The 24,779-nt window shown below is 54.4% G+C and overlaps 8 protein-coding genes across 8 annotated transcripts; 6 read left to right on the forward strand and 2 right to left on the reverse strand.

The window, feature by feature from the left end:
- Window positions 1–678: 678 nt before the first annotated feature.
- GCG54_00004914 (uncharacterized protein) lies at window positions 679–1,164 on the forward strand (the record flags this gene model as incomplete). The annotated part of the gene is made up of 1 exon (XM_045404951.1): window positions 679–1,164. One exon carries the CDS (start codon window positions 679–681, stop codon window positions 1,162–1,164), a length of 486 nt encoding a protein of 161 aa, XP_045262894.1.
- Window positions 1,165–1,483: 319 nt separating this feature from the next.
- Window positions 1,484–2,850, forward strand: GCG54_00004915 (uncharacterized protein; the record flags this gene model as incomplete). Its single annotated transcript, XM_045404952.1, is given in 3 exon segments — window positions 1,484–2,103; window positions 2,455–2,540; window positions 2,552–2,850. The coding sequence occupies 3 exon segments, from the start codon at window positions 1,484–1,486 to the stop codon at window positions 2,848–2,850; spliced, it is 1,005 nt and encodes a 334-aa protein (XP_045262895.1).
- A 981-nt stretch (window positions 2,851–3,831) lies between these two features.
- Window positions 3,832–4,901, forward strand: GCG54_00004916 (uncharacterized protein; the record flags this gene model as incomplete). Its single annotated transcript, XM_045404953.1, has 2 exons — window positions 3,832–4,167; window positions 4,224–4,901. The coding sequence occupies 2 exons, from the start codon at window positions 3,832–3,834 to the stop codon at window positions 4,899–4,901; spliced, it is 1,014 nt and encodes a 337-aa protein (XP_045262896.1).
- Window positions 4,902–7,017: 2,116 nt separating this feature from the next.
- GCG54_00004917 (uncharacterized protein) lies at window positions 7,018–7,824 on the forward strand (the record flags this gene model as incomplete). Its single annotated transcript, XM_045404954.1, has 3 exons — window positions 7,018–7,125; window positions 7,179–7,641; window positions 7,688–7,824. 3 exons carry the CDS (start codon window positions 7,018–7,020, stop codon window positions 7,822–7,824), a joined length of 708 nt encoding a protein of 235 aa, XP_045262897.1.
- A 5,077-nt stretch (window positions 7,825–12,901) lies between these two features.
- On the forward strand, window positions 12,902–14,543 carry GCG54_00004918 (uncharacterized protein; the record flags this gene model as incomplete). The annotated part of the gene is made up of 2 exons (XM_045404955.1): window positions 12,902–13,729; window positions 13,782–14,543. The coding sequence occupies 2 exons, from the start codon at window positions 12,902–12,904 to the stop codon at window positions 14,541–14,543; spliced, it is 1,590 nt and encodes a 529-aa protein (XP_045262898.1).
- A 1,374-nt stretch (window positions 14,544–15,917) lies between these two features.
- GCG54_00004919 (putative proteasome subunit alpha type-7) lies at window positions 15,918–17,026 on the reverse strand (the record flags this gene model as incomplete). The annotated part of the gene is made up of 3 exons (XM_045404956.1): window positions 15,918–16,571; window positions 16,679–16,887; window positions 16,975–17,026. 3 exons carry the CDS (start codon window positions 17,024–17,026, stop codon window positions 15,918–15,920), a joined length of 915 nt encoding a protein of 304 aa, XP_045262899.1.
- Window positions 17,027–19,651: 2,625 nt separating this feature from the next.
- Window positions 19,652–20,566, forward strand: GCG54_00004920 (uncharacterized protein; the record flags this gene model as incomplete). Its single annotated transcript, XM_045404957.1, has 1 exon — window positions 19,652–20,566. The coding sequence occupies one exon, from the start codon at window positions 19,652–19,654 to the stop codon at window positions 20,564–20,566; it is 915 nt and encodes a 304-aa protein (XP_045262900.1).
- Window positions 20,567–21,377: 811 nt separating this feature from the next.
- Window positions 21,378–23,281, reverse strand: GCG54_00004921 (uncharacterized protein; the record flags this gene model as incomplete). The annotated part of the gene is made up of 3 exons (XM_045404958.1): window positions 21,378–22,916; window positions 22,975–23,079; window positions 23,138–23,281. The coding sequence occupies 3 exons, from the start codon at window positions 23,279–23,281 to the stop codon at window positions 21,378–21,380; spliced, it is 1,788 nt and encodes a 595-aa protein (XP_045262901.1).
- Window positions 23,282–24,779: the final 1,498 nt, after the last annotated feature.

The raw sequence follows: 24,779 nt of genomic DNA on the forward strand, positions 1-24,779 counted from the left end.
TTTCCCAATGCCGATGCTGGGCAGATCTAATATGGGCCAGGTGCTCTTTCTCAACGAGGTATACCCTTCGCACATAGAGACTTCCTCCGAAGTCTTCCATCCATGGTGAGCTCTTTCTCACATCTGTCGTGCTTTCTATTTCCACTCGTTTCTCCTCGGACATCATCGCCATGAGGCATGGCTTGCTCCAGGTGTCCTCCCTACGATCAAGGGCACGACGACCATCAGCAGTTTGCCCGCCCTCAGCTGTTCCCCTTGGTCTACACTAGGGCTGCCAGAAGTCTTCCTCCTATCAGATGATTGAGACTACGACCACCAGAAACACTTCATCCACCCTCAGTGGTGACCTTTGATCCAGACGGACATCGGACAGAAGTCTCTCTCTCTCCCATGCGAGGTAACAAAGACCTAGCAAAACATTCTGGGTGCTTCTACTAACGATTGCAGTTGAGCTTTACCCTGTCATAACTGAGAGGACTTTGGACCACATCGACGTCACCATGGCATCGTCGAACCCCTCTGGCTGGTACCAGTTCTTTACTCTTCGCCCCCCGTCGTCTTCCCCCGTCGTCGTCCGTACCATTCCGACCATGGGCTCGACTCGCCTCGCGTCAGTTGTCTCCGCTTTCCTCCAATTGGGCCCAGGACAACTAGCATCATCCAGCTCGCCAAAGCAAGATGGAGGACCTCGAAGAGCTGCGCGAGATCGTCGACGGCATGACCTACTGCGCCGTCGCGCCAGATGCCCCAGACTGGTATTTGAACCCTGTGTTTAAGGCCATTCTAGGCGCAGAGGACGGCGTGTTGGAATCTCTGTGCGACGACCACCCTCTTTTCTTTGCTGACCACTTCCTCCGCGTCCTTCAGGACGATGCGCGCCCCTCGCTCGACTTTTTCCGTCTGATTTCTTCTCCGGCCCGCAGCGACAAGCCCATTTGGGGTGTTTACTCTCTTGTTTTAGAGAAGGTTGGCTGCCCGGCTATGCTTTATGTTGGGTCTAGAACCGACGCAATCTTGGGCGTGTATAGCCGCCTGAAGGCTTACGAAAAGGTCGATGGCAGCAACATCCCACAGCTTGTCCGGAAGGCCATCAAGGATCATACCATCAGTCATTCGGGTGTACTCTACTGGCACGATCTCCCGTCAGCCGCCCACGTTCCCTAGGCCAGGATCAGATTGGTCGCCGTCTCTGTCGCTATCTCTGTTATCGTCTTTCGTCGTCGTCTGCCGTCGTCTCTATCGTCATCTCTGTCGTCGTCTCTGTCGTCATCTCTGGGAGACGTTGCCAGATGGACGTGTTGTGGGACAAAATGTTCGTAGCAGCGCACACACAGCTTTCCTACACCTGGTGTGCACTTTCTGCGAGCACCCCAGCGTGGTATATCTACCCCATTTTCAAAAGCCACTTCGCTCCTAACATTCAAGCCTTCGAATCCATCTGTGGGCAGCATCCGCTCAAGTTCGCCGCATGTATGACGTCCTCATGGCCAAGCACCCGCCCACTCTCTACTTCTTCCGCACACTCCCCAAACCCAACAAGAGCAATCCGGTTTGGGGCGTCTACACACTCCTTATGGAGAAGGCCAATCACCCAGCGAGGCTTTACGTCGGGTCAGGAACCAATGCCGACCACGGTGTTGTAACTCGGCTACGCAATTACAAGAGGGAGACACTCCTTCCCCAACTTGTCCTCAAAGCCCTCCAAGAGGGATACTCTATCAGCCATGCCGGGTTGTTGTGCTGGTGCGCGAGGCCCAAGCCTGGTCAAGCCCCCATTGCGCGGCTGAGGATCGTCGCAGTCAAGGCCACGATGGCCTTCGTGTTCTTCGCCGGCAGGCCCTGCAAGATGGACGTTCTCTTGGACGACATGTTCCCATGGACAAGACACGAGGTTTCTTGGCAACCTCTTTGCACGCACACATCAGGGTTACTTTGCTGGCACAATCTGCCGTCAGCCGCCCACGTCCCCCGCGCCAGAGTTCGACTTCTTGCCGTTGAGGCAGTGTTGACGTTCGTGTTTTTCGCTGGCCGGACTTGCGCGATGGACGTTTTGTGGGAGGACATGTTGCCCTGGCGCCGAGAGCAGGTGGCATGGGAGCCGCTGTGCACCCACACGGCATTCATGGAGAAGCCTCCCGGCGGTCGTCGTATGTCGTCGTCGTCGCCTATCGTCATTATTTGCCGCCGTCGTTTCTATAGTCATCTCTGTCGTCGGCTCTGTCGTCGTCTCTGTCGTCGTCTCTGTCGTCGTCTCTGTCGTCGTCTCTGTCGTCGTCTCTGTCGTCGTCTCTGTCGTCGTCTCTGTCGTCGTCTCTGCCGTCGTTTCCGCTGTTGTAACTGTTAAGGCCGTTATAACGTCCGTTTCCTTCGCTGGGAGACGTCGCCAGCCTCCGCTCAAGTTTGCTAACAACATGTACGAGGTCCTCATGGCCAAGCTCCCCTGGCCCGTGTCAGAGCCATTGCGATTAAGGCAACAATGACATTTGTCTTCTTCGCGGGCAGGCGGGCGACATGGATGTCCTCTGGGAGACCATGCTTCCGTGAACGAGAGACGAGGTATCCTGGGAGCCGCTTTGCACGCACACGGCCTTCCTGGAGAAGCCGCTCGGTGACTTCAACATGTCAGAAGCAGAGCTGGAGTCCTACAACGCCAATCGCCGCGACAGGACTTTGGCCAAGATGAAGGTCAATTCGCGAGCCTTCGAAGACAAAGAGAAAGCCATCAGTCTGGAGGCATACCGCGCCCGAAAGAGAAAGGAGAAGCTCGCTTGGACAAGCAACAATCGTGGCCGAGTGCATCAGCACGCAAAAACGACTCGCACCAACGTCACAGAAATGGAGGTGTCATGAGATCAGGAATGGGGCGCTGCAAGAGCAGGAATGTGAACGACTACTTTCCGTCAAGCAAATTCAACATTTGTTCATGACAAGTGTGGATTCAAGACTTGTCGAGAGGTATGGCAATGCTTCTGGGAATATCTGCCATATGTTATATCGCAGAGTAAAAAAAGACCAAGGATACAGTAATCCACTGTTATCAAGTGCGTAGCAGACGTGCTGGCCATTTTGATTGATGGACCCAGGTGCAGCTCACCTTAACATGGGCCTTGTCGTAGGTGCTCATTGAGTTGTTTCATTTGTAAAACTGCAATAGAGGATCAGAAATCCAGAATAATTTGCTAGCTTTCAGCTCCCTTGAATTGGTGGAAAAGTCAGAGTTTTCAGTTTAAACAAAACCACAAACGCAGAACCAAAGAATGTTAGTCGGTGCCTCTGGTGAATAGTAAGGTAGCTAGTCTGCTGAGGTGTGATGGGAACCAAACGTACGGGTGTCAAGTAGGTTGTCCCCGAGAGAGCCTCGTATTCACTCTACCTCAGTTGAAAGGCAAGACCAGTTGGGGCACTTCTTTGCTACTCCCCGAATTGTTGAAAATTTGGCAGCCTGCAGACATTATTTCACCTTTGTCTCTCTCCATTTGCCCCGCCCGTCCGCCGCCGCAAGCTGTTTTTCTCCTCCCATTGAGGCAACCCATTCGAGATTTTCGCTTCTTCCATTTCGCAACACCACCACAACCTGAATATTGAGCTTGCTACATGTCACTTGCTCTATTGCGCTGCCCTCATCGCTTCCTGGACGATAGACACGCTTTTCGTGTCTCCCGAAACAATCTGGGAGAACTTTCCTCCCCTCTGAGTCTGCCTACATAGTGCTCTAGAACTTCTTGCGCATTGGCTCTATTCAAAATACCATAGAGATCAAGGCGAGGTAAGAGACATAGGTGTTTTTCTCGTTATTACGTCCTCTGACGCCCACCTCAGGTCACTTTCACGATGGACGACTTATCGACCCCCTACCAGTCCGCCGGAAAAGGCGATGACGAGATCACCGGCAGAAGCAGCCAGAGCGGCGCCGGCGACAGGGCGTCTGCCATCTTGCCGACGAACAAAGACGTTATCCTTCGCCAGTTGAGGCAGATGATGAACGCGATCGATTCAGCTCCGACGCAGCAGGAAGCGCAGAGTGCCGCGGAAAAGCTCAAGAACTATGTAGTTCGTTTGGGAGAGGATAACCCTCTTTTTGAAAGCAAGCGGCACATTTGCAAGCTCCTGTTTGAGAAGGAGGTCATCTCCATGGAGCATGCAGAGTCAGCGCTGCATGAAATAAAGGTAACAGTCTCCCTCAAGATTCCAAATGACTTGCTAATAAAGCCCTGTTATTCTAGACTCTCTGGCCCCGGACCTTCGATCACCCCAATGCGGCAATCATCAACGCGGAATTCCTCCAACAGTTGTCGACCCTGTTGGTCAGCTCTCCAGCTGACATGTCCATCCGCTACAACCAGCTTGGACGAGTTCTCTGGGTTCTTGCGCAGATATTGCCAGAAGAAGCCATGCCGACGAGCCAAGACCTCCGAACAGCGATGTACTTTCTACGCGGATTGGACTTCCAAGGACGGGAGCCGGCTAGCAGCCATGCCCGGTCAGAGTCCCAGTCCCGCACTTCGACCGAATGGATGGAGTACGACAACAATGAGATTGACAGAATGCTCGATACGTTCAAGAAGGTGATGGCCCATCTTACTTCTAGGGTGGCAGCTACGAACAATGGCAAAACAAGGATGCCGCCCGCGCCGGACTTCAATGTCCTCGGAAAGCTAGCAGATACGATCGGTTACGATGGAGCCGCACTCATTACGGAGGAAGCCTACTCGCACGTAGTAGCCCTGATGGGCGACATTTTCAGTGCTGTCTTTGAAGAGCCTCTGAAAATGATGAAGACCAACCACCAGGTGTTCCTTGACGAACATGCCACCAACGACAACAACGACCGAGCGAGCGACCGAACGAATGACAGAACAAACAGCGCTTTGTTCGTCAACGACGACATTTACAACCCCTAGTTGGGCGACCCTGCCGAGACAAGAGAGTTGGATGTTGCCAGTATTCGGGGGGTGGTTCAGTTGTGTCATCGCATAACGGCGGTTCAGTCTACCCTTGGCTTTCTGAGGGAGGCTTCCCAGTGGATTCGTCACGGCACGAACGAGGTTTTGAAGTTCCGGGGCAGTCTGATGAGTAAATCAAGATGGCGATCGGCCCATTCTTCGACCATCGAGGAAAGGCTCTCGTCGACGATTGCTTATAATTCCTATTTGTCCCTAATCCAATAGTTGCCAAAAGATGGCGATCCTAGACACTCTCTGATAAGTCAATCAAGATGGCGATCGGCCCATTCTTCGATCATCGAGGAAAGGCTCTCGTCGACGATTGCTTATAGTTACCAGATAGCGAAAAACAGAGATTAAATATCCTAAAGTGACTTACGCACCCGATGCCTCTTCTTTGAGGGCTAGTTCACTCATGTCACTCCGACTTTGCAATTTACAACGTTGTGAAGCCTGCAATGCCCATCTTTTGCATAAGACTGACGTCCAAGAGGATGGATGCTATTGTGTCCTCGAGACAGGAAATGCTACGGCCATTATCATCGGTGTTAGATGGTAGGACACTACTCTTGCACAAAGGTCATGAATCGGAAATACAGGCGTGCTTTTTCACTTTGGATGGGCAGTTCGATGCACTTCCCTGAGATGTCATGAGGTTTGCGTCCGAGACTCAAGATGCCCCCGCCGGATGAAGGCAGGCAGAGGCAGGTAAGTCGGTACCTTCAGTCCCTAAGACAGTAAGGCACCCAGATAGGTACGTACCTGAGTTCCCTCATTTTCTTCTGCCTGGCCGCTCTCTTCTAAAGGAAAAAAAATCAAGCCTCCACGCTTCACGCTCAGGATACCTTCCGCGTTCCTTCCCATTTCAACCACAAGGCGAAATTCTCGACCTACCACGAAATTCCTCAGCGTGCCAACGAATTTTTGGTCGCACATTTGCTCCAAGTCGAGCCGTCCATACGCGACCATCATTTACTCAGATCTTTGCACCTCCTGGTCTGTTCGTCAAAAAAGCGTTCATTTCATTTGAGGTATCGATCGATTTTGAAGTCAGCATCTCTCTTCGTTTTGAAGTTCAAGTTTAACATAGCTCCAAGATCATTACTCCATGATCCCTCGTTTCCTAGTATCGAGCCAGTACCACTCATACCGACCCGGTACTCGCCAAGAGATTCACCAATTCCATCATCATTTCAGGCCAAATCCGAACGGTGCCACACAAGAAGCAAACGGTCGTTCTGAAGGACGAATGCTGGAGCAAATTGCCCAGAAAACCACGAAAACGAGAGAGAGAGAGAGAGAGAGAGAGAGAGAGAGAGAGAGCAATGGCACAGACACAAGGAGAACCTACTTCGACTCCCACGCCCCTTTGAGAAGAATTCACGGGAACCACCCACCCGGGCTGGAGGCTAAGCTTCTAGAAGCCAGAGCCAAGGTCGATAGCATATTTTCGCCAGCACAGCCGGGCGACAAAGAGTTCAAGAAGTTCGTCCAAGAACTAATTTCAACCCCCCGGAAGATCTATGAGGCGTTTACCAGCAGACAGGAGGGTGTAATGCTGGGGCCCGATGGAGGTTGACAATGAAGAGCCCAACATGGGCATTGACCTCAAAGAGTCAGACTTGAAAGAGGTCGTTCAGCAGTTCTTGTCAGGATGGCATAAAGGATCCTGATAAAGCGGGTGAACTGGTGCAAGAGACGAATGTTGAACTGGTCTCATCCACATCAATCTGGTACCAGTGAGTAGTATGTTCTCGCAAATTCGCTTTCGATTACTAACTATGCATAGATGATTGTTTATAAAAGGTCGCGGGCCCTTGAACCCGAAACCCTGCTCATCTAGAGAGGTCATCGATCATCGCCTACTACCGGGTTTCAGGATCTGTTACAGTTGCCCGCCTTCTATCTCGTCTTCATGTTATTTACGAAGATTTGACTTCTTACCCCCCTCCCTCCCCCCNNNCCCCCTCGGGGGCGCCTTCTAACATGTCAAATTCAGAAAAGAACAGGTGCTGGGGTGGCGCGCCATTGCATCGCCGACCCTATGGGTTATGGCAAAACACTCACCACGATCATGACTGCGACGAGAGCGAAGGGAATGCCTTACCAAGGCCCCGTATGGATTGTAGTGCCGAAAACGCTAGTTCCTCACTGGGAGGAACAGTTTTCGTGCTTCGAGGAGGTATGTGAGGCAAACATGTGATCGAACGAAACTTACCGACAGTATTTCTGTAGGTGGACCGCCCGTCGGTGCTTGTTTTGACAGACAAGGACATGTCAGCGCGCGAGTTGGCTGAGGCCAAAGCTGATTTCATTATCATCACTTCGCAGTACTTGAGCGCCCGGTATCTGGAATGGCAAGACGCCACTCAACAAGCCCGATTCGGTCTCCACATCCTCGGCAGACCAGTAGCCCGAAGACAGACGTCGTTCAGATCCCGGCAGACAAACTGTATTTTCGACATCGAATGTTGGAAATCTCTTGGCCTTCACTTCCCATTTGCCATCTTTGACGAGGTACACGGAGTGAATAATCCCGAAGCGACCCTCTACAAGGCACCTGCGGCGCTTGACGTCAAGGCGAAGATTCTGGTCAGCGGGACCCCAATGAAGACTAGAGTATTCGACGCCTTTGGGATTCTCAAGATTCTGCCCGGATGCCCCTTCGCGACGGAGAATGCGTTTTTGCGAGTCCTCAGTGTCAACCCAAAGGCGCGAGGGCCGCCGAAATTGCGCCTGAGAAGACTTTGCCCAAATTCTCGACGCATGCACGATCGTCCGCCCTCGCGCGGCCCTGAATCTTCCCGACCTCGTCGAGCACATAGTTGAGGCCGAACTCCTAGAAGAAACGGTCCTCGACATCGCCATGGCCGCCCACTAATTCCACCGTCTCGCGGTGTTCTCTGGAGGGGGCCGTCGGCGAAGACCCCAGAATACGGGACATGGCGCCGCCCTTTCTTACGCCACCCGCGCAAGACTGATGGCGACTTCCAATACCTTCAACCGTCCAAGCTGAAGTCAAGAAAAGGACATAAGGTCGACAAGGGAGAGGTTTGGAGAATGCTGCACCGAGCACGGATAGGACCAGTTGACAATCGCGCGCAACCCGCAGCGATGAGGACGATAAGCACAATAATAATAGAAGTCATAATAAGGATAGAAGCGGCGATGATAATAGAAGACAACGACGGAGACGACGATAACGAAGACGATAACAACGAAGACGACAACAACGAAGACGACAACAACGAAGACGACGACGACAAAGACGACGACGACAAAGACGACAACAACGATAAAGTGATTGGAGTATAGCCACAGGAAAAGTAGTCGCTCTAGCACAGTAGAAATAGGAGGTCTCTATTCTTGGAGGGCAGGAGGGCTTCTGAGGGTAGGCATGAGGGTTGTTACTGAAAATCGACACATGCAAAATTCCTTCTTGAGCATCATTCCAAGGACGCAAGATAACATCTCGCTCCTCACTGGCGAAAAGTTATTAGCGCCGACTGTTTGGGAGGTGGACTATCTAGAACCAAATTCAGACTTACGAAAAAGAAGGGAAACGAGCTGCCGCAGCAGGGTAAGACTCCGCAGCAGTCAAAGCTCCGAAGCAGGGCAAAACTCAGAGGCGGTAGTTGATTGTGATGTGTGTGGAGAGAAGAGAAGCTAGCGACACTTCAGTACCAAGTCCGCAGTCTATGACATAACTCATTCAATTAACTCCGTTTCCAATGCATCCCGTTCCATTCTCGATTTATCCTGTGCCACTATATGTTCTGCTCATCAGTCCTCTACCTTAGCATCCTCCGCGTACCTGTCATTGAACGGGTCGTTGGGGTCATCTAGAGCGGATAGGTCGCTTTCGTGCGGTATACCAAGAACTGCGTCCTTAGGTGCTAGGATACATACCCTACGCTTTGAACGCAGGGGTGTTGAGGTGTCTATGCTTGGGTTGAGGTTACGGAGTGTGGCCCGTCTTCTCTTTCTCGGCAGCCTTCTGGATGGCTTCGCTTTCTTCGGGCCTGTTGTTGGACCCTTGCAGTGCAGAAGCGGGGGTAGTGAACATGTGTGGTCCTTTCGATGACATAAGCGGCAGGGCTTTAATTTAACTCTTCCAGACTCGGCATTGTTTCTCTTAACCCCTGGTTCGACACACCCCTTCCGACCGTGGCCAGCTAGCCACTACTCTGCCGCGTGGGGAGAACGACTCCCCGACCACCCCAAGACCAAGGACCTTAGACGACTACTCAAATCAGTGCGGGAAAAACCAGCGCGAGACCCCAAAACTGGGCGATTCGTATCCACCTCAAAAAGAACACACGCGACGTCGAAAACTGGCGACAAATCCAGTACAGCGGCAGGCCCCGCCCCGCCCAACACACCGGGCCTGCTGAAACGCACCTTTGTTAAGGCCTGGGGTACTTCCCGCGGGTCTGGTAGCGCCTGCAGACTTTCGCCTGCCTCGCGAATCAACCCGCCCAAGCTACTCACACGGACAGATGCCAGCCCAGCTTCTAATCTAACTAAGGTACCTACCTACCTCTACCTTATGGCTACTGAGACTGCTGTGAAGTCGACCCTTCCCGTTGCAGCGAAAAAGCCATACCCGCTGGGTTACCTGAGAGGCATTGCTCCTGCATGGTACGCAAACCGTCCCCCCAACCTTCCCACAGCACACGAAATCTCGCAGACCTCCCAGACATCACGAACGCTCGATCTTCCCCTCTAACTTCAACCAAGGTACATCGACCTCCGTTAGAGTCCTGCACGCAGATCCGTCCCACCTGAATGACCGATCTCAATTTACAGACTTAACGTAGCGCGTCTGCATTTTTATATCCTGCCTACCTGCAGACGACGGGTAGTCCCTGCCTTCGCTTCGGCTACTTTATTCCACACCACTGGAAGTTCCATATCGTCCATCTCCCCCCCTGAGAATCTCACCACGGCACAGAGTTGTTGAAAGGCGAGATGCGCTGTTGTTTTCTCCACAGACTACGACAGCGCCCATCAACATCAGCTCTGATTCCTCGTCAAACTGACCTCTCAAACGACTCCATCCTAGTCACTGTTATTACACAGTTGCCCACAAGGATGTCCGGCAATAATGGATGGCACTTCTGCCCCCAGTGGAAGCCGAGATGGTCTTGCTGCCGCTAGAGAGAGTCTTCGCATCGCTCCCATGCTAGCCCAGCTACGCAGTCCAGGACCGACACCCAGAGTTCCAAACTACCGTTGATATTGGCGTGTCTATCCTGCGAGCCTTAGAAGTCAAGCAACATGACGGTCTGATGGACTTGGCTGTGGAAGACCATCGTGATGGATGCTCTGCTATACTGGGCTAACGCAGCGAGCAGCTGTCAAACGCGTCATTCAAGGTCCCAAAGCACCTGAGGATTCTCTCGTTGCTTCCACCCGGCGACATGCACCTTGATAGTACCAATTCGCCTTCGAAGCGTGCAAGGACAAGGAGCCTGTCTGACGTGGTGCTGCAGAGCCTGGTCCTTCTGACTTATCTCAGACAGCGCAGAATCCAGGCCCACACCGAGCTCAAGGTTTCCATCCTGGCCAGACCTTTCCTATGTCCGCTGGATCGGCCTCAAAGGATACTTCATGCCCCAACAGCACCCTCAGCAAGGCCAAACGTCTATCTACTTTCCGACGATGCTCCAACAGTTCCAGCGGTCCAGACCTGTGACTTCGCGTCAAGAAGCCGGTCCCTTTCAGCGCTCAGTCACACCCGGGCACCACTCATCCCGTAGCGGATCGGGAGAAGAGCGTCGCCATCGAAATCACGCGTTCGCGACACCGCCACGACAGTCCTTTGGCGTACGACACGACAATCGATGCAGAGCATCACGCAGCATTTCACTGGAGAAGCTCAAACAGGAAACCTTCGCATACGACAGTTCAAAGATGACGATCTCTTCCTTTACCCACAACATCGAGTTTATGGCTGAATTTCATGGCGATGAGACAGTTGCGCGCACACTCGGTCATGGGATCCTGTCTTCCTACCGCAAGAACGACCGCTATGAAGACCGAGACGGAGATCACAAGACGCAACCAATGGCCATGGCCTACCACACATCCGCTCGATCCCCGCAACGACGAAGTCCTTAAATCTCGCCTGACAGAGCTCTCTCTCCCCCTCCCGTTCGTTCGCCCAGACTTTAGCGCTTCTTCTCCACATCTTCCCTCCCTTCAGCCCCGACTCAGCGTCTCGAGACTCCGACGACGACCGATGAGCTGGACACGATTCGCCAAAGACTGCCCGCGCATCCATCATTATCACAGCAGAGGCTTGCGACGGTGAAATCGATCCCATGACGGCGGCAAAGCTCTCAAGATCAAATTGTTACCCTCGAAGATCAGGAAGCGCAAACCGCAAAGGACGGGCGGTAAGGAACAATGGGCTCAATACATACTACGCCGTCGCTCGAGGTACAACCTTCCCAGTCACTAAAGACTGTCAAGCTTGAATCCTTCATCGAGGAAATTTCCCCAAAAAACAGTGTTCCGCTGGTGGAGGACAACAAAACGGGCGTACCTGCCTCGGCTGAACCCGACTCGGGACCCACCAACCTCACATTGGACGAGGCCATTGCCCATATCAAATACAACAACCAACCTTTTCCCTCTTACGCCGATACATCACGCCCTGCCTGCGTTTCGAACGGGACATCCTGCGAAGTCAGCATACACTCCCATCTTCGCTCATCATACACACTTTCAATGGACCTCCATGCATGGCATTCCCAGACACGTGTTCAGCTCCCTCCTTTACCCAAAAAGACATGCCGAAAACTTTTTTCCAGACGCGGAATCCAAAGGTGCGAGCCCTTCCAGCTTAGTGGTCTTGGCGAAGGCGGCTCGCAAATCACTTCTTCCGTTGTTCTCCCCATCTCTCTTCAAGGTTAACACGGCTTAATGTTCTGCATCACTATTCAACATCGCCTCAGCCGCAAGCACACAAACGCATACGCTCTATCACGTCTCCCTATCAGCGAGCCGTTGCCCTCCTAGCATCACGAAAGGTGAAGACAGCTACGTTTAAGTCACGCAATCTGCCACTACCGAGATGCGGCCGGCCAGTTCATCGAAGCCTAGCCTGGAAAATGTTCAACATCGCCTAAGGCGCAAGCATATAAACTTGTATGCTTTGTCGCGTCTCCCTGTGAGTGATCTGGCTCTCAGACTCTTCATCTCTTTTCGTCAACTTTGGCAAAAGCTGGGTGAGAGACTGCTACGACAACTTCTTGGGTCCTGTCTATGCCCTACACTGGCATCTCAGAAGATGAAGACAGCGACGTTCAAGCACCCTATTCTGCTACAGCCGAGATACGACCAGTCAGTCCATCGAAACCCAGCCTGGAAACAACCCACGCGAAGAGTCTTTATCGTGACGAAAGCACAAGCACCGCCGCCAACCACCTGTGAGACAGGAGGTCACTCTTGCGAATCAGAACCTCAGAGGCGGGAGGGGAGATCAATCTCGCGGATCGAGAGCCTGCAAGGCGGAAATCCAGCCTCACAATCCCAGGAGCAAGGCGGCGAAGACAAGTTCATCAAGCGTGTCACTCATAACACCCGCAACGGCAATGTATACGCTACCCAGAACCGACTTGGCAAGAGTCTACACTACAATAAGACACACTCCGCTTAGTGTGCCGCTATGAAACATCTCTGACGATGTTCATAGTGAACCCTGAAGGACAGATATGCGGCACGAAGTACTGTGTTGCAGGTGGAGGAGCGTCTATCAGGAAAGAAGCCGCACAGCGTTCTTTCCCGACCTTTAGGTCCATGCCCTTCACCGATCAGGAAAGTCAGTCGCAGGCATCCCTGATTCCCAAACTCTTCACTACCCAACGCGAATTATCAACGCGCGAACACGAACAAGCTCGTTTACTACCTATTTCACTCTCACAGACATCCCCCCCCACCACATCAACATCATGGCTCAATACTCGAGACCCACGACTCCCCTCAATGGACCCGATCAGACGTCGCAGTCTCAGTCCCCTGCTTCCCCTCTCAGCACCAACCAGCAAACGGAGGGACCCTCTCAGGAAGGCCCTTTGACCTCTCCTTGGACCGGCTACCAGCTCCATCAGGACATGATGTACGAGCCTGAGCCTGTTTACCCCCCTCCTCGTTCCTTCTTTGGAAGTTCCGCTGAGCAGACCACCCTCGCAAATGTCGGCCCCCGCTTCAGCGATGCCAACCCCCCCTATGCTCACTCCCCTGCGTCTCCCCATTCAAGCCATCGCTCTCAGGACGTTGGCCCCCGATTCGGCAATGTCGACTCCCCTCATCCTCGCTCCCCCATGATTTCTCATTCACGTTCACCAGACTTGGAGAATGACGACAACGCAGACCTTGAACCTCTGATGAAGTCCCCCACCGTGTCGTACAAGTATGATTTTCAGTTCGGAGACACGGATGACGAGATCAGGACCTTCCTCCGAGACAACGAATCCGCCTCCAACGCAGACAATCACAGCGACATGCAAGCCGACGACAATTACAACAATTCTCAAGCCGATGACGGTGACGCCGACACACAAACCCATGACTGGCGAAACGTCAATCTCCAGGACATCTACGTCGAGAACGCCCCAGATGTCTCAAGCCAGCCAGATGATCAGCTTCAAGAAATTATCAAACCACAGCATCCAGAGTTGAAGATGCAGGGTCGTCAGCCGTGGCGCCGAGTCACGAAAAAGGTCCTTGAGGATGGCCGCAAACAGCTCGAAGAGGCGCTGTCATGGTCACGAAGTGAGGTAAGTATCAATATAAAGTGCTGGAGAATAACGTACTGACACGTCTAATCAGGAGGGTCAGAGGTGCCGGAGAAGGCACAGAGAGCTAGCCAGGGCCGAGATCGCCAAGCACCGTCCTCCTTCCCCGGGCCCCGACGACGATTTCGACCTCGACTGGGAGGAACCACCCACCGCAAGCGACGCCCTTGAGGTGGACATTTGGGCCTCCACCACCTTTCAGCCCAAAAAGACGTTGTACACCGGCGGCTTTGGCTTCAAAGCCAACGAAGCAGTTGGCAAAGATGCGTATAAAGTATCCATTTGGGACAGAACCACCTTCCTGCCCATGGAGACGTTGTACAGCGGCGGCTTTGGCTTCAAAGTCGAAGAGGTTGATGATGAGGAGGAGACTGTCGTCAGTGGCCTGGAGCCCACTGTCGAGGAGGCTGAAGAGGGCCTGATGAAGGACACCGATGTGTCCGCTGTAGCCAAGCACGGCAGGGACGAGTCGTCAGATGATGACAACTCTGAGGTGGACATTTGGGCCTCCACCACCTTTCAGCCCAAAAAGACGTTGTACACCGGCGGCTTTGGTTTCAAAGTCAGAACACTCGACCGAGATCTTGACGCCATCCGGAAAGAGTCGGCGCGTGGAGAGGATTTTGAAGTCGAGGAGGTTGATGATGAGGAGGCGACTGTCGTCAGTGGCCTGGAGCCTATTATTGAGGAAGCTGGAGAGGGCCTGATGAAGGACACCGATTTGTCCGCTGTAGCCAAGCACGGCGGGGACGAGTCGTCAGATGATGACAACTCACCCAAGAGGCAGAAGCGATAGGAGGTTCAAGCGAGGTGAACTCAGGTGGCCTAGCGGATGCATTTTCAGGACTGGAAATTGGGTCACAGATCGGGGGGAGGGGCGTCACATGTAGGATATCGGGACTTGATTCCCTGCTCACAGATGGTATTATGCGTACGGGGGCCGAGGGCGGAACTCTACACAGGGTCACTAATGGCATCGCTCAGAATTGCCGGGCCTCGAGGCATACAAATCACCTTGCTTATCTCTATTATACGGCCTCTACATGCGTACGGGGGCCGGGGGCGGAACTCTACCCAGGGTCACTTAAGGCATCGCTCAGAATTGCCGGGCCTCGAAGCATATAAATTACTTTGCTCATCTCTCTTATACGGCCTCTACTGTGACGTGGAACTTGTTGCTCGAAGTAGGATGAAGAAAGTGAGCTCGCGCACGTCTTAGTAAACATAAGATGTCCAGTGTCTCTAGGATTACCGTAGAGAGACCGCCTATTTTTCCTGTGTTATGCTGGCTATTTTTCCTGTGACTATAATCTACTTCACCCTCGTTGTCCTCGTCATCTTTACTCCTATCGTCGTCGTCGTCGTTGTTGTCGTTATTGTTTCCATTGCTTCTATCGTCATTGCTTCCATCACCATCGCTTCTATCACCATCGCTTCTATCACCATCGCTTCTACCACCATCGCTTCTGTTGTCCTCGTCCTCGTCCTCGTCGTCGCTCTTGTCGTCTCTAATAGAAGGCATTAAGTATATAGGAAATATAACCTGCTGGCTCGCTTTGAGTCTCTATGCACTCAGCATCAGTTCATTGCTGACGATAACCGCGTCCAACAGCACATCTCATCGATACCGCCGCTTTCCTTATCGCTACGGATTCGGGGTGATCACAGCGTATGCCCGGTCACCGTGAGCATGTCAGACTCAGAATCAACACAAACCGTCCGAGCCTCTGCACGCCGTGTTGCAATCTTGGAAAGAGCCCCAATCCTGATGACAGACGCTTTTCCCTTCTCGATGTCAAACTTGCCTTGCCTCATCCACGAGTCGTGGAAGGGCTTGAACGCGACGTCGACGCCTCCCTGCTGAGGGCAAAAGACTGCCCATTGCTCCAAGCGGGAGCGAGTTGCCAAGCTCCCAGACCACTCGGCGAACAAGGGAACATTCAGCATCTCCAAGGTCACCGAAAAACACCAGCAACATGCCCAAGCCAGGTCTGATTAGTCTATGAACCAGCCGCCATAGCCCTCATCATGGTATTTTTACAAGTACACGAAGGTCCTTCAAGCGCCACCAGTGTCAACGGCAGCACCTCCATGGCATGAAAGATCTCTTTTTGATTTGTCTCTCTCTGTGTCGTGATAAACCTCCTCGCTCTAATCGTTAGCCGCTCCCTTACTCTTCCATCTTGTCGTCATCCTTCTTGTCCTCGTCATCGTCATCATCGCCCTCGAGAGCCTTCTTGGCTAACCGCTCCGCCTCCTCACGCAGCTCCTTGGGTACCTCCTCGTGACGGCCCTTGGTGGGACCGTTCACGTCACTGATCCAGCTCATCTCAAGCTCGAACTCCTTGTCCTTGTTGTCGTCGTGGGCGACGTAGATGATGCGGGCAGCCTCCTTGACGGCCTCCTTCAGCGTCAGGCCTCCCTCAGCCAGGTCGAGCTTCTCAAGCTCGGCCTTGGCAGCCTGACGGCCCTTGCCGGTGGCGGCACCGTAGTAGCCCCAGTACAGACCTGAAGGCTCAATCATGTAAAGGAAGGGACCGCCGTGGATCTTGGATTCGTCCTTGCCTCCAGCGCCGACCTTGGGGCCGGAACCGACCTCGCCGTCGACGGGAGACTCTTGGGAGGGGTCGAAGCCGCCGACGATGGCGGTGATACCGAAGGGGCGGACGGAGGAGTAGAGGGTGTAGGCTTGGAGGTAGCCGCCCATGCGGGCAGCGAGGTCGGCGGTGGAGATGGGGGTCTTGAAGGTATCGCGCCAGCCGCGGGCTTCTTCGCGAGCACGGTCGACGAAGTGGCGGCCATCGGGAACCATACCTGAGTAGACCTTGGAGGTGTTAGTCGATATGCAAGTTTGTGTATGAGAAACGAACGGAGCTGGCATGAGGGGTCGTGTGCGTTTGCCGAGGGATGCGGAAGCAAGGGTAGACTTACAACACCGAGATGTCTGTCAATGGTGGCAATACGCTTGTTGGCATTGGGCTTCCATAGCTTGGAGGTGATGATCTTCTCGACGGCAAGGACGACGCCCTCCTTGCAGCGAATACCGATGGATGTGCCGCCGTTCTCGACTGCCTTCACGGCATACTCGACTTGGAAGTTACGACCATCGGGGGAGAAGATGGAGTTGCTCAGGTCGTAGCCTGTGCCTATCGACGTCTACCATGGGGTGAGTGGTTAGTGAATGCTGCGTTGGTTGTCGTGGTGGCGGGCTGGTGATAGCTCCCAACATCCCGGTCGTCCAGCTTCCGGGCCAGGACCTGGCAAGGGCAAGCTTACCATTGTGAATTAGGGAGGGGGTTTGGGTATTCGAGATGTAGAGGTGTGGATTCGTAAAGGAATAGACTCGGCCGTCGTGGTCGGAGGTGGTGAGGTGCAGGTCGTGATGTCGGTCGTGTCGCTTTCGGGTGGTGGATGACGATGCGGGACGTTGAATGGGATTGGGGAATCTGGAGCCTTGAGATCTGAGCTTCAGGCAACCTGAGAGCTGCGTGTTGCTGCGCGAGGTCGACGGCGAGGCTAGACGTAGGGGTGCCTCAGGTTGAAAGCGGGAGGGAAGCCTGGGGCGTGGCTACAAGCAGCTTGGGAAGGGGTGAGGCAATCAAGTCGGCCAAAGCCACGTGTGGCGGGAGCTGAGGCTTGACTTGAGGATTAGATAAGCTCCGCAGCGTTGTTCACGATGGAAGCTGCAGGGGATTTCAATATTTTTAATCATTACTTACCCCACCATCCCGCACTCATGGGCAGGTTGAACCTGCAGTGGGCTGCAGGCGCCAGCAGCAATGGAGGGGTTGCGACGGAGGGGCATCACCTCAGCATTCTTTTACGGCAGGCACATCGCGAGGTGCGGGACCCAAGTATTTGGGTCGTGGTGTCATCGCGACGAGTGCGAAAGCTGCTTCCCCTTTCCAGTCTCATTTCCCGCCGAAAATCCTTGACATGAATGCTCTGTCTGGCTCAGTGCTGAAAGGCTTGACAAATTCGCATTAGGAGCCTGTCGCATTTCCTAGACACCGATAGTCCGGCATCCCAGGAGTCCAGGCCCGGATGGATTCCGGCGAAACATGTTGGGACGGGGATCTTTAGGAGCGGTGTGCACGCACCGGACTGGGCCTCGGGAAAGCCCAGGTGGTAAGGTTGAGCAGGCAAACGAAGTGCTGCTGAAATGCGCCGGTTCTTGGGAAGCAACAAGTGCCGCAAGGACAGAATATACTTTTGGCAGGCTGATTCGGAACAAAGTCTGAGGGATGCCATCATCGTTTTCTGCAGAGAACAAAAGGCCGTCTGGGAGCGTACAGAGGATGCATATGGTGCCGGGTGGGCTCGCGTGTGTCACGGGAAACTGGTTTGATACCTCCGTGTCTTCCAGAAGCTGGGTTGACCGGTCGTGTCACCGATCCATTGGGCGACAGGCGCGGATCTGGAAGAGTGTATGTTTCAAGTCGACATGTCTTGCCGGCTGGCCAGCCGGACCTGCTCTTGTTACTTTAGCTGCATACATGGCCTCCATCATTTTCCAGCCGGTCAGGTACCGAATTCACGGTGCAGCCTGGCGATCATGCCTTGCCGTGAATATCGGTATGGACGGTAAATGGTAGAATGAGCTATATTATGAACAGCAAACAGGCGGAAAACAGGGGCATCAGGCAGGCATTCCGGCCTAACGGGACAGCAGATTGGGCGTTAGCGCTATTGGTGGTGATAAATGATGGATGATGAGGTGGTGATGTGTGGATGCGCCATGTATGCGCCGGGCCTGGCCCCGGTCTGGCACCTGGCACGCCGCACCGGTCTGTAGGTCAGGTCAGTCATGTCAGGTCAGGTCAGGCACCCGACCGCCAAAAGCCAAAGCGTTCGTTCAGCGCATCTTCCCTCCCGCCCGTCTCTACTGCGTACTGGTATCTGCTGGTAGCGGAAAGATGAAGGGAAGGGCCGTCTTGCTACGGCCAGTGAATCTGCGTCACATTGCCCTGCCTGCGTCATGACCTTGCCTGCTAGTTGCCCCTCCTTCCTAATTTCCCGTCCCTCGTCCCTCCCTCCAAGTGCCTCTGCTCCCCCCTCCTGCCCTCCACTTGCCTCTCCCCTCCTTCCCTACAAGTCCGAAAAGGGTTATGACTCTTTGCCATATAAAGTCCAAACCGCCCTCAACATTCTCTGGAATCTTGGATTTTGCCAACTCAACGACTACTGGCTATTGCTACTGAAGAATCACAAATTGTCCCCGTCCCGTCGACCGTGTCACCGAACCGAACGAATCCCGCCGTCGCCGCCGAGACGTTCGACTTCTTGCAAACTCACCCCACCAGGCCACTGACTGCATCTGCACCGCTGACCTGTTGGCTTCGCATCCGCGCCCCCCTTTCAACCCCAACCCTGCTTGCTGTCTTCCTGCCCAAGGGAACATCAAGACCGAACCAAACCCCCGACCGTTGTTTTTCTAGACCACTTTTCTTTCGTCGACCGAGTCTTCTGTTCGCTTTCTTATCACTACGAATATTCGTCTCCTGAAAAAATCGATTTCCCTCGAGTAAATAGCATAGCCAATATAAAACAGTTTTGTTTTCCCACCAGACGCTGTCTCAAGCCACCCCGAGCCGAGCACCCCAAGAAGAAGAACAAGCCAACAGACAGCTATTTACTGTCTTCCATATTTCGCCAACATCTTTACCTCTACAGCAAATAGCTTCAGACCGAACGGCCTTTTTTTTTCTGGCTTCTCGCCAACTTCACACCTCCCAAGAAGGCAAGTCTTGCTCCCAAGAGCCAACTCCGGCGCCGTCCGATCAAACGCCCCGGTCCCGCTTTCGGAGCCCCGCCGGGGTTTTGTCGGAGATGATCAACAGCAGCAGCAACATCACGGCTTGCACAAGATTTACGAGGAATCTTTGCTAACAAACTTACAGGAAGATGGTTTCCTTCCAGCCCTCCATGCAGGTCCAAGATGACCTTGCAACTCTCTTTTCCCGCAACCTGACCTTCAACCCCGAGGTCCAGAGCCAGGCCCCTCTTAAGGTTGAGGAGGAGCTCAAGCAGCAGACCCCAGGCCCCGCCCCCGCCAATGCCGCACCGGCCCCCATCATCTACTCCATCTCTCAGCACTACACCCCCAACGCCCACATCGTCCGCCAGCAGCAACAAGAACCTCAGCCCGAGGTCCAGCGCCCTTCCTCTGAACCTCCTCAGACTGAGCAGATCACCCCCGAGTTGGTCCTCGCCCAACACGGCGTCGACACTTCCGTTCTCTCCCCTGCCCAGTTCCAGCTCTTCCGAATTTCCGAGGAACCCCACCAGCTCCGTCTGATCGAGCTCTGGCGCGAGGCCCCGCCTACCTCGAGCAACGACAACCCCACCCTGGCATGGACCAGCACCACCCTTGAGCAAGAGGAGCAGCTGGCTCGCATGCGGTACGAGCGTATGGAGGCTGAGAGACAGCAGCAGCAGCAGCAAGTCATGAGCCTCGACGGAACGCAGATCCAAGCTGATGACAGCCGCTGGCTCGCAAGCTCCATCTCCCACCACGTCGAGCCCTACATGATGTCCGGCTACGAGGAGATGATGCGCCGCGAGCAAGAGCGTGAACAGCGCGCTCGCGAACAGCAAGCACAGGAGCAGCGCGAGCGCGAACAAGCCGAGCTTCTCCGCTCCTCGGGCAACAACTACTCCCACTACGGCTCTGCCGTTGGCTCCTTGTACAAGCCGGCCACCGACCCCGTCTACAAGGGCTTCGGCGACGACTGGGCCCGGGAGCAGCAGATGCAGATGGAGAACCAGTACGGTGCCTATGAGGCATGGGGAGGCAACATGGAGGCGATGGAGATTTAATAAGCGTTGTACATATTATTATTCAGCGTTCGTCCAGCATAGCAGCGAAGGCACACACCGGCAGCAGATACCACTTAGACTGCATGAAGGAACAGGAACGGAGGGAAGAGTCGCGATTTTGGCACGCCTTTGGAGACACTTTCACTTTTGTTGGCTCCGTTATGAATAGGCATTGAACGTATACCATTGGGAAGGCATGAGGAATGAATAGCAAGAAAATCAATTGAATTATGTTACGTTACGGTTCATGGGGCGACAAGATTGAAGACAGGCGAGGCGAATATCATACTGATGAACTTGTTGATGCAAGTGATACAGACAAAAGGATAGGCATCCAGAGGTATGTGCAGGAAATCAGCGAATGATGAGGATGAAGATGAGGAAAAGGGGATGCTCGATGGAATTCACGCCCATAACGTACGCAATATGCAGAGGTACCGCTCTGACACTCACGTATTGCACTCAAAGTCTGTAAGTTGCTAAATGTGTTTTCATTCGGCAAGCATGTATGCTCTATTTAACCACGTAAAATGATGTTACCGTCCCACATCCTCCCCCTTTTCTTGCACATCCATAGTCGTCAGACTTCAGCTTGGGAGCCCCCTTTTCCAATGACCTTCTTTTCGGCCCCAGTAAGAACAACAATCCTCATCCCATTATGCCCAATGTTTTTGGTTGAATACTAAAAAATGTGTTCGTAAAGTGGTATCTCGCTGTATACGCCGGGTATATGTGTGTCCATGATCGTAGAGTCGATTAAGTGTTTTTATTTGAATAATGCTCTTTCCTTTCTGTTCCCTCAACACAAGAATCAGATGAGCCCGCCTGGGTTCCCAGGGTGCTCCGTCATCCTGTTCGACAGCCACTGCGCCGAGTCCATGCCGCCGGGCACATTCACCTGCCACACGGGCGGCGGCGGGCTCGGCAGCGGCACATCCCCCGGCGACGGCGGCGCGAGGAAGCGGCTGTGGTAGCTGCTCGTCCGCGTCGCGCGGCTGTACCGGTCGTAGCGGCTGTTGCGCGCCGTCGTGCGGCTGTCGCGGTACGTGTCGATGTGGCTGACGCTGTCGCGGCCGGTGTAGGTGTTTGTGACGGCGACGCCGGTGGTTGCGGTCGTGAGACTGGAGACGCGGCTCGCGCGCGGGTCGTTGTTGTTGAAGCCGCCCCACGTCGTCGAGGACTGCATCGAGTCGCGGGCGTTGGGATTGTTGCCGGGCGGAGTGAAGCCCATCGAGAGGGCGGACATGCGCGGGGAGACCCAGTTGAGGGTCGGGGCGGTGGAGGGGACCATGGGCGAGAGGTGGAGGCCGTCTTCGAGGTCGGAGGGCTCTTCGTGCGTCTGCGGGTTGTTAGCATGGAGTGCTTCGAGCGTTACTTGGTTGTGGAAATGTAGTACCTCGCGGGTCGGCGTTGGGGCGAGGTAGTGCCCGCCCGCGCCGTCTTCCCTGGGCGTCACGAGCCCTTCGCCGTCCTCCTCGCCACTACGTTTCCGCGGGTACGATAGGTCGAATGTTTTGCTCAGGCCGCTGCGTCTTGACGGGGCTGTCGATGTTGCCGCGTCGTCGCCGGGGTGGTGTATGCGAGGGAGCTCGGCCGCGTCGAATTCGGCTTGGATCTCAGCCTGTATGTTGGCTTCGATCTCTTCCAGGGGTGCGTCAACATCCGAGAGGCGGAAGCGCGCCTGTCGTGCGCGGCCGCCGGATTCGTCGCTGCGGACGTAGGACGGCTTGCCCTGCAAACGCTCACGCCAGGCGACGGCGCGGGGGGCCTGGGACTTGAGGCCGGCGCGGTACCAGACGAGCTGCCAGAGGGGGCGGAGGGTGGCGAGGGAGGCGGCGGTGATGCCGATGCCGGGCTCGACGGTGCTCCAGAGGGCGACGTCGGTGGTCGCCCACAGGAAGTCGTCGCCGTTGAGAAGGGTGGGGATGTATACGGATCTGACGACGGTGGCGGCGGAGCCGATGGCCGCGAAGGAGAGGATGGCGAAGGCGAGGAGGCGGGTGCGTTTGGGGAGGGAGAGGGACCAGACGATGAAGAGCGGGAGGATGCCGAAGGACCAGTCGGCGAGGCAGTTGATGATGGAGGCCGTCAGGGTCATGATGACGACGACGCGGTCGTTGAAGCACTTCCCCTGTACGCGGGGGGATTCCTCCCAGAAGGTGTTTACGGGGACGCACTGGAACGTGACCATGAAGAAATAGGTGGTGCCGAAGAGCACAGTGCCGAGCATGAGCACGCGCAGAATCCAGACGTGGGAGCGACGGATGGAGACACGCAGGAGGAAGTAGCCGACGGAGATTTTGAGGAGGCAGGTCGAGATTATGTAGAGGAGTTCGCAAATGTACCAGTACTGTGTTGGTTGTTAGTGATGTTCATTTCTGGGAGGGTGAGACGGGGAGAGGGGTTACCATGAGGGCATCACGGTTGGCTTCCGCCGTGAGATCTGCCCTGTGTCGCCCTGTGCCATAACGGACGCCTTGTATTTGCATTATCAGGTAGACGGTGAACAGGAGCTGTAAGCGGTGTCAGTCACATGTCAAGAGTCGTAATCAGCAAGTTCTGGCGCTGTACCATGAGACCAATCATCAACTTGTCGTCGACGCCAAAGGAGCGTATGATCCATCCTCGACAGTATATGCGCAGGCCGACGACGCTCCAGCACAGCACGAAGAAGAGGACCGCGACGGCCAGCACTTGCCCGCTGCGATCCTCCATTCTGCCTATGTCATCCACGGTTCCGTCTTCCCCTCTCTCTTTCTCTCGTCCTTCTGTCGTCTACTTTTCTTGTGCTTGCTTTTCTGTTCACCTGGACATATTGACGGGGTTTTGGCTTATGATCGTCGGGATTAAGGCGACGGGCGGAACGTGATGTGCAGTGTGTGATCCGGGTTGGCGGGACGAAGCCGGGGGGGCGATGGAGAAACGGGAGATAGGGTAGGAGAAGATGGGACCTGTCAGGGTCTGGGGTGGCTACCACTGGGTATACATATCATGAACGACGTATGAGAGAGAGAGTGAGAGAGTGAACGAGCCAGCAAGCGTAAGCGTGAGTCTAGCCACGCTCGGGTCTTCGGTTGGGAGGGAACCAGATTTAGGGGTACATTAGGTCTGATATCTCGATTGAGCCGTGGCAGCAGGTAAGAATAGCCACCAGTCCATTCCCGGGAAGCCAGAGCCGGGGAACGCCTCCGGCTTTGGGTGACGGTGGTATCCATACATCCATACGAGTTGGACGTGAACGATGGCGGGACGGGCATCTATTGTTCGCTCGTCCACCAGGAGCTGTCCACAATCTCCGCCGCCCACCCTCCCGGTTCATTTGAGGAAACATCACACTCGTGGTGTATGAGTGTGGGCGGGAGTCGGTCGCGAAGTCTATGAGACTGACGCGCCCAATAGCCTTGAGATGCTTCTAAGGGCTGCATCCAGGCGTGTTTTGGAGAAGGAGAGAAGACGTAGCTACGTCTCCCTTCACCCATCCCTCCATCGCTCTGTTCCGCGTGCGCCCCTGGTGCCTTATTCCCAGGCACAAGAACAGCACCGCATCCCCGCCAATGAGGATGGGCGAGTAGCGCAGGTTGCGCAGCTCGACTGTGATAGGGTTTTCTGGCTAGCGGTCGAGTTGGCGTGGTTGACGACGTCGGCGAACAGACGCTAAAGCACCGCAGTAGCTCGCAGAAAAAAACACGACCCCCAACAGAGAAGCGTCAGGTAAACTGGATCAGGTCTACCGCGGAGCCTTTGGGACCCGGGCGACCATGCGGCTCGAGCGGTAGGTTGGTTGCTGTGCCTGGATCGTTCCGACTCTCTTGTTTACGCTCAAGCCTCCTTCTCCTTTGCAGGGAAAGAGGGAAGATCGTCTCCAAGGCGGGGGCTCGCTTGGCGTTGCGTTTTGTTTCTTTTGGGTATAACGCCAGGAACGGCTGGTCTGTTTTTGGAATCAACTAAGAGACGTTTCCCCTTTTTCCAGTGCCTTGTTTCAGGGCGGTACTTGAAAGACGGTGTTTCCATTCGCTCGAGTATGATAAGAAAGTGAGCTGATGATGCAAGCTGGGCTGTGAATGAAGCTTGAATTGAACATGGTTTTTTTTTCTACCTTTCCGGTGGGACGGAGCTGCCCATCGGTCGATGCCATGTTTATCTGACGTCGATCTTGGTCCCTGGTAGAGTTCATCAAAACGTGTGATGGAGAGGGGGATGAACCGCCCTGCGA

The sequence above is a fragment of the Colletotrichum gloeosporioides genome, assembly GCF_011800055.1.
Source record: "Colletotrichum gloeosporioides strain Lc1 chromosome Unknown consensus_54, whole genome shotgun sequence".
NCBI lineage: Eukaryota > Fungi > Ascomycota > Sordariomycetes > Glomerellales > Glomerellaceae > Colletotrichum > Colletotrichum gloeosporioides.